At 33.0% G+C, this 15258-nt stretch overlaps 3 protein-coding genes across 4 annotated transcripts in view; 2 read left to right on the top strand and 1 right to left on the bottom strand.

The window, feature by feature from the left end:
• Positions 1-189: 189 nt before the first annotated feature.
• On the top strand, positions 190-3881 carry LOC117121945 (protein orai-2-like). Its single transcript, XM_033267364.1, has 3 exons — positions 190-248; positions 363-533; positions 1598-3881. Exons 2-3 carry the CDS (start codon positions 423-425, stop codon positions 2090-2092), a joined length of 606 nt encoding a protein of 201 aa, XP_033123255.1. The 5' UTR covers positions 190-248; positions 363-422; the 3' UTR covers positions 2093-3881.
• Positions 3882-4203: 322 nt separating this feature from the next.
• Positions 4204-8954, bottom strand: LOC117121943 (MORN repeat-containing protein 3-like). The gene is made up of 6 exons (XM_033267361.1): positions 8809-8954; positions 7305-7482; positions 6876-7030; positions 6083-6242; positions 5164-5348; positions 4204-4457 (listed from the first exon to the last, which is right to left on the bottom strand). Exons 2-6 carry the CDS (start codon positions 7447-7449, stop codon positions 4389-4391), a joined length of 714 nt encoding a protein of 237 aa, XP_033123252.1. The 5' UTR covers positions 7450-7482; positions 8809-8954; the 3' UTR covers positions 4204-4388.
• A 46-nt stretch (positions 8955-9000) lies between these two features.
• The window catches only part of LOC117121940 (mitochondrial sodium/calcium exchanger protein-like), a 24890-nt gene continuing 18632 nt past the window's right edge, over positions 9001-15258 (top strand). For both annotated transcript variants that reach the window (XM_033267359.1, XM_033267358.1), the window contains exons 1-5: positions 9001-9501; positions 10437-10592; positions 13409-13461; positions 13920-13977; positions 14661-14772. In XM_033267359.1, the coding sequence (XP_033123250.1) occupies positions 9310-9501; positions 10437-10592; positions 13409-13461; positions 13920-13977; positions 14661-14772 (571 nt within the window). In that variant the 5' untranslated portion in view covers positions 9001-9309. The remainder of the gene's footprint in view (positions 9502-10436; positions 10593-13408; positions 13462-13919; positions 13978-14660; positions 14773-15258) is intronic.

The raw sequence follows: 15258 nt of genomic DNA, 5'->3' as shown, positions 1-15258 counted from the left end.
TTGAAATCGAGCCTTTGTCAAAATTATTGTAACAGAAAATCTTTAAATATCAGTATATAATCTTATAAAATATTCTTAGAAGATTTATTAAACTGGCATATTGAAATTGTATTTTTATCTATACCATAATTTATGTATTACAGTTAAGTGTTTTTTTTCAATACTTCGATGAAATGTGTATACAACCAAGTTCCTTCCGTAAACACTGCCATTCTGAAAATAGTGCGGAAGATGAACAGTGTTATTCCGTATGTTTGACTAAAATTGTGTTTCATTATACGTTAATGATAGTATTTCATTCTTAAAAACTACTAGGTCATCATATATTTTTAATATTTTTACTTCCCCTGTGTATTACATAGATTGAAATCCTGGCTAAAGTTAGTTATTCTCAGTGGATTTATCAGTCGTATGTTGATCAAATGTCGAACCAACACTCGGAGCAGGCCCTGTCCTGGCGGCGATTGTACTTGAGTCGGGCTAAGCTGAAGGCTTCTAGCAGAACGTCTGCGCTTCTTGCAGGTTTTGCTATGGTACGTTAGTTTATTACCAAATGGTTAACATTTTGATCCGCTGTCAAATCATGTTTGTTGAAGATCTAAAATAGAATTGTCGAATGCATTTACATATCCATGGTTCAATATGAGCTTGGGAGGCCCTTTAACAAAAGGCTTTTCTAACTAAAATTCTAGGTGTCCCCGGGATAGAAGGCGTCCCCTACTGCTGCGCATGCGCTTCAACCATAATTTTCTTATTTATTCATGCATTTTAATGTTTATTCAATATTTTTCACGCTTTAGTGATTATAGCATAGAAGGGGACACCAAATATTTTGGCTAAGCTAAAAAATATTTGGTGTCCCCGGGACATATGGTACCCCCTGTGTTATCCCTAATTATCGTTCGATTTTAAAAATTATTTCAACATATAAACACATAGAATTCTAGGTGTCCTGTGACAGATGGTACCCCGGGCCCTGTGTTATAGGCCCTACCTAATTATCATTCGATTTTAAAAATTATTTCCTGGGGACACCTAGTTTTAGAACGTCATTAACACAATAGCATGTCCATGTTGTTGTTATTGTAGATTTTTTAACAACTATCTTTACTAACAGGGTGAAGAAGAATAATTGGATTGTGTTATGTATTACTATTACTTAATATATTTTGTATATATTTTGTCTTAATGGAATGGCACACAAACATAGTACATTACATTCTGAATATTTCCAGCCATACAGGATGGCAAAAAGAGCAAATAATTACTGTCTAGTACCATTGACTCTCAAAACTAGCTATTGAGAAACGATACATACAAATATCATGAAAGTATTTTTGAAATGCATAAATACTGTACACATCTTAGGGAATAATTTAAACAATGTTTAATAAACTAAAATACTCATTACTGATTTTACTACTGTATTTTATTATATGATGGTTGATTAACGTCAATGCTAATATCATTAGTGCTGCAGATCATTCCCGGGATCATTCAATTTTGTTGTGGGCTTTGGTGCTTTATTGATTTAAATTACGAATAGTCTTGTATGATGCATAATTTACTGGGATGTTTTTTGTTCTTTTTCCAACAGGTTGCATTGGTTGAAATCAGTCTCCCGAAAGAACTACCAGGAGCATTGATCATGTGCTTCAGTGTCATAACAATCTTACTTATTGTTACCCATCTCTTTGCATTACTTGTCAGTACATGTATCCTACCAAACATTGAAGCTGTCAGCAATGTGCACAACATACACGCTGTCAAAGAATCCCCTCATGATAGTATGAACACATATATTGAGATGTCTTGGATAGCATCAACAGCCCTTGGTATTCTTCTATTTTTATTGGAAATAATGGTTTTGATATGGATTCAATTCTATGAAAATTATAAAAAGGCAGGATGGGTAGCGACAGCTTTGCTGATTCCAGCTCTACTTTCAGTCTGTGTGTTTGCATATCATTTCTACCACAAGTTAGTCACACATAAATACAAAAGCTACAATACTACTATTGATGAACTGGATGACCTTGCAACTGAGTTACAGAAAAATGGTACTGAAACACCGATGGTCCAAGATGTATAGACAACAATCAAGTGATTAAGATGCTATCATTTGTACGTTCAAATCCTGTAAAGGCCATTTCACAACTAAAAATAATTCCTTTCCTGAAGCCTCATAATGAGACATTGAACATTCCATTTTGCTTTGTTTCATTCATTTATGTGTGGCTAGCTATATTGGTCTCTCACTTTACAAAGTACAATAAACTTTATTAAGCCATTGGCTTCAGTTTATTAGTCTGTAAAGTGATGGCCACTACTTCTTCCCACAGATTGTATCATATTGCTAAACATTATCATATTAACATTGCATAGTTTTAATTGCACATGAGTATGTCAAAGGTCAAAGTATATTTTTTAAAAATGGCAGTGACTATATTCACCAGTCTTAAACCTATTCCTAATTCTGATTGGATGTTATTCTAGGTTTTTTGCCGTTTTTAGTAGAAACATTGAAACTATGAGAGGGTTTATTACAATCTGAAGAAAGTATTAATTTTATTTTTAAGTACAATTCTGTGATATTTTTTTTTATAACATCTGTTCATGTGTGTTACATGTCTGTTTGTACTGCTACATAATATTTGCTATTTACAGTGATACATTATTTTTAAAATATAATTTATAATAAAGTATATTAAATTAATAAAAACTGTATTCAGCTTATAAAGTTTAACATTCCGATAGGCTTAGTCCTCTAAATACTGAACTAAAGAATTTGTACAGTATTGTGCTAACATTTCTAATTTAAATTGTTCGTAACATGCTCATCATTTGCCCACAGTTGCTGGCAAGTTGCTGTCGGTTGAGATGAGTCTGGCTCATTTTTAGATATTTTGTTGGTATGGGATATAATCAATTTCGATATAATTGTTTTTCTCTTATACTTAAAATATTCGCTTAATATTATTTATATTCATTTTTTTCATTAATATAAAAATTTATTGCACAAAATATGGTAAATTTACTTTCCGATATTAGGTCACAACTAGTTTTCTTTAAATTATAAGAAACCTTAAAAATTAGCATAGATGTGCGTCACCCATGTTATTCCAACATGATGTATTTTCAGCTATCTCTACTGTTTTAATGGTTTATATCTATTAGAAAAAAAATAATAGGAATAGTCTTTTGCTCATTAGGATATACTTGTATATTTCTACATTACTTATTGTTATCATTTAATGTATAGTAATTTGATACGTTAATTTTTTTCAATTTTCCACTGGACTTGAAACGCTTATTATCTTTACTAAATAATTTTATATTTAATGATGACACACATTTGATAACTGTACATTTTTTGTTATTCACAAGGTCTCTCGTGGCGAGATTAGATTTAAAGCTAAATCATTTTTAATATAGTTTTTTTTTACTTGTGTGGAGGAAACACAGTAATGATGTGGTTAAAGAAGAAAGTAATGGTTGGGGCTAATAGTGCATGTAGGGCCTACCATGGAGTTTTTTTACTCCATTGCCTTATTTACATTTTAATGTAATTAGGCACCCAAGTATACTGTACATCTTTATCATATTGAAGAAATATTTGTGTATCTTAGCAACAATGTCTAATTAAAATAACTGTAATGCATAGGTGTACCAACTTGTCATAGTTCAAAGGTTATAGTTCAGTTCATTAGTGTTTCTGTGATTCTGTTGTGCTTTTGTATTTATCCCTTATTACAGTATTCCTTACCAAATTCAAATATGTTTATTTCCAAATATTTTTAGGTGCAATGAAATTTATATATCATTTTGCTGCTGAGGGTGTTATGTTGGAGCTGAAATTAAGTAAAGCATAATATATAATATTTAAGTATACTGACTGGATTTTGTTCACAATGCATTATGATTCATCATTTTTTATTTATTTATTGGACCATATAAACATTCAAAAGCACAAAAACAAGAAACAACAAAACGATGGTCATTGACAGCTAAAGCAAAAAACTCAAAAGATTCAGCTGCCCCTAATGTATTTTAACTTCTACATTTAAATCAAATCATGACATTTAATTTGTGAGATACTGGTAGAAGGGGAAGATAAGATGCAAGATTTAAATCAAGTACATGACATTTAATTTGTGAGATACTGGTAGAAGGGGAAGATAAGATGCAAGAAGACACACTAGATTACATTCTCTTACTAATTATTTATTTTACAAATATATATACAAATCTTTACAGTATATACAGCGAATAAGAATCTACAGCTCCCAAAAAATAATAGTCAATTCATAGGCATCATGATAAGTGCCTTTAAATTATAGGCAAGGTGATTGAGATTTAGAAGAATTATAAATATGATCACATGACATTCATTCTTGTTCTTGAAGGAACATTTGCTCAGCTTCTCCGAGAACAGCTTTGGGATCCAGCAACTTGATCTAAAAAAGAATTAATTATTTTCATCTGGTTTATTCTAAAATCAATGTTACTGTAGATTTATGCACCAAAAGACATTTTAACATGCAACCATAAATTACAAAATGTATTAGGCCCTATACATAATATGAACAAGTTTATGTCTCTCTCTCACATGCACACATTTGTGGGTAGTGTTTGTATTTTTAGGAAAAATTTCCAGGCAATGTTTTCTATACAATTTTGGACAATAAAGAATTGATTTAATTTGATTGATTTGACATATGACAAGGGCAGCACCACCAGTATAAAATAAAATCAGACCTCTGCAAGAGCTGAAGGTTTTATGCAGCCATTAGTAAAATATTATACTTTATGGTAAATAAGACGGGCATTAAATCCATGAACAATTTTGAAGATAATAGCACCTCTGATTCCGGGCACTCTAAAACTACAAAAATTGTTTTTTATGAGCAGCGTTTGTGACAAAATTATTGGTTTCTCCTCTCCAGCAAAGGTTTCTGTACTCCTTCCCCAGGGGGCAGATCCAGGACTATTCTTTAAAGAGAGCATACTACATGTATGCAAATAATCATAAACAACAGGTGTTTGGAAATTCAAGTTTGCTTGTTTACAATCTTTCAACAAATTTGATGATGTCAGCATCACAGACCCACATGCATGGACTATTGCAACCAAAATATACCAAAACTAGGTAATTTCACTTACCTCTGGTATAGGGTAAACGGTTGGATCTGGTGCCCCTTCCCTGCCAAAATCAACCATCTCTCCACACTTTGGTATGCCATCAACCCACACACCCTCATACATTTGCCCCTTGTCAAGGTAAAAGAACTTTCCAGGGCCATTCTTCTTGCCAAGTTTCCATGATCCTTCGTATCGGTTTTCTGTTGCTGTTAAAACAGTAAATAAAGTACAGTTCACAACAACAATATATTAAATATTTACAATTATCAATATTGAATATTGTCAAATACACAGTTCATTAATTGGAAATAGTTCAACATTTTTTAAATTATCACAACCATGAATATTTTGTCATTAGTTTAGTTTAGAGAAGTCTGTAACAACTAAACGAAAGCAAGATTAAAAAGTAAAATAAGCTGTCATTTAAAGGCTCTTTAGATTAAACAAAGGCATACACATATGATTGACATCCATCAATTTTGAAGTGAAGCTCAAAACATTATTTTGCTTATCCACCTCAATTGTGTATTTTCTCCCATTGTTAGCCAAATAACAAGGATAGAACCTGTGCCATTTATTAGACTTGAATTTCAGCTAGTGTTCGCAGACTCCTTATACACTATTTTATTGTACCTTTCAACATTTGTTTTCAATATTTGTCTTATTGCACCTTTAACATACAAATAAGATGTTCAATAAAGTTGGAGACACACCTCTTTTATTTTATTGGAGAGTTTTAATTTTGCTTGTACATGATTGGTCTATTTTTAATTACCTTCTGTTACATTTCTGTAATATTGCTTAGAACATACAGTATATGGATAGATGAGGATTTCTCATCATGATTCTTGAAAATGATAAAAATATATTGAAACGTTGAGTTTTCAACATGTCTCTAGATATGATGACACAATCAGGAAGAAAATGTTTAGGGATATACCTAATCTGAGCATGCCTTGTCCACTTCTTTGATCGTTATACCATTCTCCTTCATAAATACTGCCATCAGAAAAGTACATCCTTCCCCATCCACTCCTCTTATCACAGTACCATTCACCCTCATAATATTCGTCCGCTGTATAAAAATTAGTTCCATAACCCTAGAGCAAAAAATAAAAATTTGAAACTTCATTTTTTGCCATATCACGACTTGGGTCCAATGTCTTCCACAAGTCATGGGGAGTCTCCCGGAAACTGTCATGGTCTCCAGAGCAGCTAGCTCAGTTGGCTAAAGTGGTGGTAACCACTCTGTGTGCGCTGAACCGTGGAGATCTCTTTGTGGTACCAGTTTCAATTCCTGTCAATGCTCTACTTGTGTTTCAGCTGGAGGGCTAAAATGCAAGTTTCAAAAGTGCACTGTCTTTCAGATGAGACGTTTAAGCCATTAATACCAAGTGGAAAACTCCCACAAGAGAACAAAGTTCAAAGTAAATGTCTCTTCCAAAAATTGATCATAGAGTAAGGAAGACTAATAGTATGTTTCATTTTGAAGGTTTTACAACTGTATTATTATGGGTATCACTAAAGCGTACAGAATGAAGGCAGTTGGAACTTTTGCCGTTCTATATGCCTACTCTTTGGTATCACAATGCACATCAAAATACGATAAAGAAGTGTTAAGAAAGCTCACTGAACCAGAATATTTCCCATTAAGTCAATCCTGGCTATTGTGAACCCTGAAGCAGACATCACAGAATTAACGTATACAGTATAAAATTGTCTGCGTATCTTACATGTCTTTTATCATTTTTCCATCCTCCAGAGTAAATTCTTTTATAGCTTCCTCCCTCTGCTGGTATACTCAATGTACCAAAACCATTTCGTTTACCAAACTTCCAATCACCATCATATAGTGATTTGTTTTTCTTCCATTTCTGTGTTCCTTTACCTGTAAAAAAAAATATTTGAAGTTTACTTGTCGCACCAATGGTATACATTGTTTTAAGTACAAAAATTGGCTTTTAATTTTGAATTTATCATCATTTTTACGTAAGAATCAAAAAACATGTACTTTGTCCATGTTCAAATTTTCTTTATGAGTACTTATGTTACTTTTTCCCAAGGGATCACAATAATACATAGAAACCAAACATCCTAAAAATACTTAACATCTGCAAAAATCCACCAAAAGCAGCAAAATTCAACAAAACTACAATACACACCATGCTTTTTATTGTCTAGCCATTCTCCAGTGTATTCATCTCCATTAACTTCATATACTGTGTGATGAATGCCCTTTTTCTGTGCTTTAAAATCCCATTCCTTCCATAATGGTTGGGTTTTCTTGGCTGGCTTCATATGAGGCATGGCAGTCTCAACTTGCAACTTTCTCTACAAACCCTGTGCAAAGAATGGAGTAGAGTGGTTAGAATCTATGAAGTTTTTTTATTTTTTTTCAACTCAATAAAAAAAAAATTACTCCTCTTTTGATCTTCCTTGGTATAACAGGCCTCATATGATAGGCTACTGAAAAGAACCTTAATATTTAACATAGGAGTGGTTATGGCTATCATTAATCCTAGCCATCTTAGGTTATTTTTCAATTTGTATTGTTATTTTTGTTGTTTATACTGTGTAAATTGTACTGTTTATTTTTTTGGCTGAATAAAGAATGAATGACTGATTAAAAAATTGAAGAAAGTGACTTTGTTATAAGTTCTTTAGTATTTTGAATGAAAAAGTAGTCTATCATTATGGCTTTAATCAGGCCCTTATTAAAAATTTTGTCAACTTTTTTGTAAAGAGTTTAGGGTACATAGAAAAAATTATTAGATTATCACTCTTAAAAAAAAATTGATGAGGGAGGGCGGTTTTTTTTTTTTTTTTTTTTTAATCGGTACAATAAATTATTTCGCATTTGTTTTTATCGATGAGGGAGGGACTGTTTATATTTGGCCTGTACCCAGGCCTGTAATAGTAAATATTGTATCAAAACAGGTTTAATTTTATAGTTTTTAAAGAAAATGTATTTGAAGTCACAAAATTGCATTGTTATTTTATGCTGTTGAAATAATTGATGCGGCAGAAATTTTTTTTTTTCTTCCCGCATCAATATTTCCCGAATTTTTGACACGGGCGGAAGTGATAATCTAATCAATTTTTCTATTTGCCCTTATAAACACAATTGATATTATGGTATGTGAATGAATAACATAAGTTGGAACATCGCGAACCTCAAAAACAAAGAAATACTGTGTAGAATACATATTATACAACAATATGCTCAGCTGGGCCTAGGGGCTAGGGCCTAGACTAGGCGAGGCCTTCTACTACTAGAGAGCCGAATAAAAAACACATATTAAATTATTATTATTTATATGCAAGACTGGTCCTCTAACCCTGCCTAAAATTTACAAACAGTAAGACAGTATCCATCGTCATCAGTAGACTGTGGAGACTGAGTTTTTAACCTCATTCATGATGGTTGAGTCAATTTTGCTTGAAGAGGCCTAGGCCTAGGCCCCAGCTACTAGGCTAGTACTACTAAGTCTAAGCCTAGGCCTAGGCCTAAATTGCGTTGCTATGCAGGCCAGGCATATTGTTTGTGTAGGCCAATCAATGAATGGTTCGTGGTAACCATACAAAACACTACATTTAAATAGAATGTAATCACATATTGTTAGTATGTTATTTTAAGAATTTAATTATATTGAATATGTAACTTACCTTAGCTAATTAATTAATTACGTTCAAATTTTAGTATGATGTAGTCTAGTTGTCAAAAATTAGTCGAAACCGACTCTGTTATTTGTTTTAGCTGCTGCTGCCAAAGATCGTATAGCGCCGCTACGCGGCCGGCTGCCAGTTTGCTGCTCGCAGCGTCGACCTTTACCTTTGACATGCCTGATGATAGGCGGAGGTGGTGTGGCATATTGTGGTTGTGGTTTTGGAAATCAAAATTTCCCCCACATCACATCACTGTTACCAGTCACCAGTTAGCCTTTCAGATAGAGTGCTTGGTGGTACAACCTGTACTGTATGTAACGTGACCACCCATCTACCACAGACCACATGACTATTCCGTCAGTCAGTCGTCAGTGTGTGCAGTACAGTATAGAGTAACAACCTCTTTCTAATCCTAGGCTAGGCCTAGGTAAGATAAATTGAGTTTTTTTGTTATTTGAAACAGCAATTTGATACGTTTCAAGGTTAAAAAAAAGTGTTGGAATGTCGAAGAAAACGGCGATTAAAAGCTTCACTGCCGTGTCATTTTTTGCCACAACGTTAGGAATAATTTCTTTAGCAAGAACTTTTTCACCTGAGAGGAATCGTATTGTTTTGGCAAATGGATATTCAACGAATTTTGCATGGAGAAGTTTGCTCTCATACAACGATTCATTAAGAAATGAAGAAATAAAAGTAAGCATGATACCAGTTTATAAGCTAGGCCTACAGTACCAATACTGTCTGTTCTATGCTATTGAGGCCTAGCTAGGCTTATTTAATTAAATTTTATCATTCATAAATAAAAATAATGTTAAGTCACCAGACTTTGCACTTACTCAGCCAGACCTCCAGGTGTTGGGTTTCCTGTTTTGTTTTGTTTTTTTGTATATATATCCTCATTACAGTACTTAACAATTTGCATTACCGTAAATGCTTGAATAAGCGCCGCACCAAACCTGATTTTTTTCGCTAAGCGCCGCTCTCAAATAAATAACACAATGAAGACACAAGCATTTCTTTATAAATGTTTATTTATGATAATGTAGGACCATGATAGGCCTACTGAACTACGGTAAACGGGCATGGAAAGCACCATGCCAATACGGTATTTTTGTTATAAGCTCCGCTTTCGAATAAAAAATTGATGTATAATCACTGCAGCTCTTATTTGAGCATTTAGTTTTATAGGGTATTAAAGTAGGACCTAATTTTATTTTTATTCTCTTTATATTACTTATGCACAAATATTCCATTGATAAGTGTGTTTTGATTGGTTGATTACCTAAGCCTTCAATCATTACTGGTAGTTTGATTTTCATTAATTACTTCATTCATTACTTCATTAATTTGCATGCAGAGCTCTTAAAGTGTCATGACACTTTGTAGGTCCTATGTGATTTTTATGATTTTGTAACCAAATTTAAAAAAAAGATTAAATCATTTTTAATTCTAATGAATGCTAAAGAAAAAAATAAATGTTCATCATTAATTATTATTTTAATTTGTTTTTACAATCAGTATGTCCCGCACCCCTTCCACATACTGTAAAACATCGAATAAAGTCTTCTTAATTATTTTTGAAATAAACCATTCTATTGTTTCTCTCGGTTTCTGCCATTTTCTAAAAGTGCAAAACCTTTCACGATGTAAATTTTACTGAGCGTTGCAATTACATCAAACATCTTCCTGACTGCCAGACAGATGATGGATTTATCAACTACATCAGGTTTGTCTACTGTGCGGCACCAACTCAAAAATATGTTATTCCAATATTATTGTTCTTGGTAAGTAACTTATCAACTTTCTAAAAGGTTTAGTGTAAAAAATGTTATCAATTTCACCATTTAATGTTTAGCTCAGTGATAAATATGTTTAATAAATTCCGTTTTATGAAATACTTTTATATGCAATTAAGGTCCATATTCTAAAGTATAAAATAAAATTAATGTATTGGATAATAATTCAACATCTAAATCATTTGGTTCACAGTCTTTAAAAAAATTATCAAGATTAAAACCAGGCTCCAGTGAAAAACAAATTTTGATATATTTTTACAACTGAGTTTTCTAAGACACAAAAAGTATATTTGACAAAAAACTTGGGAACAGTTAATGAGATACAGATTTTTGAATATTTAAAAAATGGGGGAAAAGGGGCATAACCACTCTTTTTTCCACCATTTCCTCCAGTTTTTAAATATTCAAAAATCTGTATCAGTACAGTATCTCATTAACAGTTCCAGAGTTTTTTTGTCAAATATGATTTTTGTGTCTTAGAAAAATATCAACATATCAACAACAAAAAAATATTTCCTCCATAGCCTGGCTTTAAATGATGCTAGAATTAAGTTGATAAGTTTTTAAAATTTCAATTCTCAGAAATATAGTTAGCATGCTATCTTTGTAAATGCCAAACATTATATGAAGTGTTTATTCGACCCGTAAAACCAGAATTTAATAGGGTGGGGGTTTCTATGAGAGCCAGGGGTGCCAAGTTGACCTGGTGAGGTCCAGGTAAGGAATCAGAAAGTGAACCCCTCTGTAGATGAAGAATCCATGTACGATTACTTATAATAATTATTGAAGGCTATTGATGTAAGGGGAGGGGTTATTTGGTTAATCAGAGGGGGTTTGCTAAAAAGAAAAGCAGGTCAGTAAGAAACCCACCCTGTTCGCAGGCCTGTTAATGTTGAATATTTTTTCCTTTTAATTTCTATACGGAATATTACTGTAGGCGAGTTTTTAAACCAGGAAAAAATAGATGCCCAACTTTACTTGGTTCAGTTGATGTTCTAGATGGTACTTTTACTTCTAATAATGAAGAACAAAATGAAAAATGAAACAGTGGCTTCTCCTATTATCAACTTAAAAATGAGAGAAAAAGAGTTGCTTGAAAATTCTTAAGTTATATTTCACGCTCAATTAATTGCAAACTCTATTTTTTCAGCAGTCACAAATTAGGGAAACTTGAGGGATACATTTAATGTTATCATATTGAAACCCAATGAAGATTTATCTTTGTTGGATAGAGTCGTTTTGATTGTATGAGTTTTTTTATGACCAAGTAATAGACCACAGATCCTATATACAGATAGACTTTTAATGAGAGGTTTTTCTTCCTGTTTCCACCTGGGGAAGCATGTCACTTGATGTTCAGTCATAATTCAAGACCCTTGATAGGTTTAAAATAGCCATTAATACTTGTTAAATTATATATAAATCATCAAAGAAAGGTGAATGCAGTGTTCGAATAAAGGACATGATAATACATCGTGTAGCATAGCTCTCAGTGAATGTTGTCCTATAAATACAGCCTCATAGAGTACCACAGTCGTGTCGTCACGATGCCACAACAGACGTTGGTTACCGTTCATTATGCCTGAATGACTTTATGGGCTTTCTGGAATAGGCATTTTAAAATATTTTACCATCAAAATGTACTAAAAACACAAAAGCTCGCATTATATTAGTTATCGAACACACACTTAATCATCAATTAAAATTTACAAAGAAAAAGTAAGATACAACATCTTAATAATTACGTTAGAAATTGGGATCAATGTTTGTCAGTGGAGAAAATGGCGTCCGGTTGAACGCATTTTGCAAAGATAGCAACGGAGTAGTATCTCGTGGTATCGTGACGTAACACTGTAGTAGTCTATAACCATAAGACCACAGAGGCTTAATGGTTGAACAGATTCAAATAACTGCCAGATACTGTACACTCTATTACACATTAGGTGTGACTGGAAACAAATAATTGCATTTTATATAAATCAAGATAGCTGTTAAACTGTTAAATTATGTATAAAAAATCATCAAATCACCCTTTTTTGATGATATATATTATAGATCTACAGAATGAATGACATTATTAACATTTAGCAACTTTTAAAGTGAATTTCATTTCATTTCATTTATTTCGCCAAATAGATATAAATATATAAAATATACAAATATAAAATTTCAAAAATAGTAATTGTTGTCATGTGGCAGGATTGCCCAAAAGTAGAAGATCTACTGTCGAGGGGCTCTCCTCATGACAACAAAAATACAATATCGCAATTCTATATACATAATTTTAAAAAAATATTATAAACATTAAAATGCAGTACGGTATAAGAAAACATAATATAATTACAAAAAGATTAAAAGGGCCTAATAAAAAGTACAGATAAAATAAACCACAGAGAGAGCAATCAAGCAAATTCCCAAATCCCTTAAATGTTGTTATAATAATCATTCAGTTCCATAAAAAAATTATGGGATTGTTTTCAAACTCATAATTGTTTTCAAACTCATTCTGCTGCTAATTGAGGCTTCAGTATGCAGGGCATCAAGTAATTACATTGGTGGTTACTGATGGGGCTTGATGCTGGGCATAAGCTTTTGTTGGGGGTGCGCCTACCAGGGGTGTGTCCTTAAAATATAATAATAAATGTTTGCAGTACACCACGTAAATATATCTGAAAAGTTTGTTGTGTCTCTCAACAATATAACCGTTCTTTTTCAGAACTATCTACATGGTGTACCGCATACTGTATATAAACCTTCAAACAGTATTTCATTAAAATATAGTTATTAATTTTTTTCTCTATTAGTTATGCTGGCTATTCTTCCTGTTTATATCGCTTGGTGCTACTGCTGAAGATTTGTGAGTAATTTCTTTGACCTACATGAAACTGAAAACGTTAGTAAAAGACTGATGTAGTTAAAGAGAAATGAGATTCAGCTTGGAAGAAGTAGTGTCCCTAGATTGTCCCAACTTATTATTCCCAAAATTTTTTTTTCGGGTCTGATGAGATTGGTCAATAGGAGTGCTTGGCCTGTCCATTGGAGGTCTTTGGTTCCTCCCTTTATATAGGTTGTACAGTAGAGAAATTCTGAAGACCTAAACAAACCAAAAATATGTACTTCACAAATCTCAGTATTAATGTATTTTAATTACTTATAATTTGAATTCATTTTTTATGTACAGTATTGCCTAGTTATCAAATTTTTTTAGACGTAACACTGTCCTCCCTCAACGTCACATCCTTCCACCCGTCACCACTACTGATAGATAGTCACTAAGCTTTGTCTAGTAAATAATAATTCTGTATATTTTTTCAGCTTTTGTCCGTCACTGAATGTTATCTCACGTACTCTTGGACTTAGTCAAAATGTAGCTGTATCCTTTTTATAATGATTGCATAATTTAGCACTATTCACTTCAGGGTGGCTTCACTTGTATTTTTATCATATTTTTATATATAATATTTAACTTATTCATATTTATTTGAGAAGTCCTTACAACTTAATAATAGTAAATAATAATTCTGGATTTATATAGCGCCTCACATTGTCAGAATAACAGACACCAAAAGAAGAATCTATCTGTGAATGTTAATTTACTATTTGGCTGAGTTAGTAGCCGGCTCTACGGAGGGGCATGGGGCATTTGTTTTTTCTATATGATAGTAGATTATCTATAATATCTATTAAATAAGCCTCTGAAACCCCTAAATTGTTCATTTTTTGGGGGCTTCACCCACCTGGAACTATTTCGTAAAATTTTGAGCGACGCCCGACCAATCACACTTCTGGACACCCCAGCATATTTTCCCCTAAAATTTTACCTAGCCCCACCGCCCCCCCCCCCTTATTTTGCTGCTATTCATTTTGCTGCCACTCCTCAAATTTATACAAGATGTTTTAATGGAGAGGGAAGTCTCTGGAATTTAGTGTTTCCTGCAAGTTGTAACCTGCCTTTCTTTAATGTTGTTTTATCAAGATGTTTGATGTATCAATAAAGTACCATATCCTGTTATAGTTACACTATTATTTTCTTTAATCCGATTGGCTACAATATAGGGCGTTACCTTCCTTGCCTTTGGAAATGGCGCCCCTGATATATTCAGTTTGGTGGCAGCAATCTCGGAGTCAAAAAACGGAGATGCTGGTCTTGCAATAGGAGCTTTATTCGGTGAGTTTTGTGTCATATTTCATTAATTTGTTTTATTTCTCTATCATGATATTATTTCTATTGGCTCATATTTAAATAATTAATTCTTTTGAAAATGTAAACATTCTTAGCTAAACTCTGTATTGTCATTATTACTCTATAGTATTAATCATTATCATACCATTATCACTGGCTTTTCCCGCATTAGCGGAAAGTTATTGTTTTTGTTCTTACACATCTAGATGTGTATAAGAGACAGGAGTTAGTAGCCGGCTCTACGGAGGGGCATGGGGCATTTGTTTTTTCTATATGATAGTAGATTATCTATAATATCTATTAAATAAGCCTCTGAAACCCCTAAATTGTTCATTTTTTGGGGGCTTCACCCACCTGGAACTATTTCGTAAAATTTTGAGCGACGCCCGACCAATCACACTTCTGGACACCCCAGCATATTTTCCCCTAAAATTTTACCTAGCCCCCCCCCCCCCCCCCCCCCCCCCCTTT

Source organism: Anneissia japonica, unplaced genomic scaffold (genome assembly GCF_011630105.1).
Source record: "Anneissia japonica isolate Jap-2015-1 unplaced genomic scaffold, ASM1163010v1 scaffold352_len1594369_cov220, whole genome shotgun sequence".
Taxonomy (NCBI): domain Eukaryota; kingdom Metazoa; phylum Echinodermata; class Crinoidea; order Comatulida; family Comatulidae; genus Anneissia; species Anneissia japonica.
The sequence above is the reverse complement of the archived record's forward strand: the minus strand, read 5'-3'. Positions and strand labels throughout refer to the sequence as shown.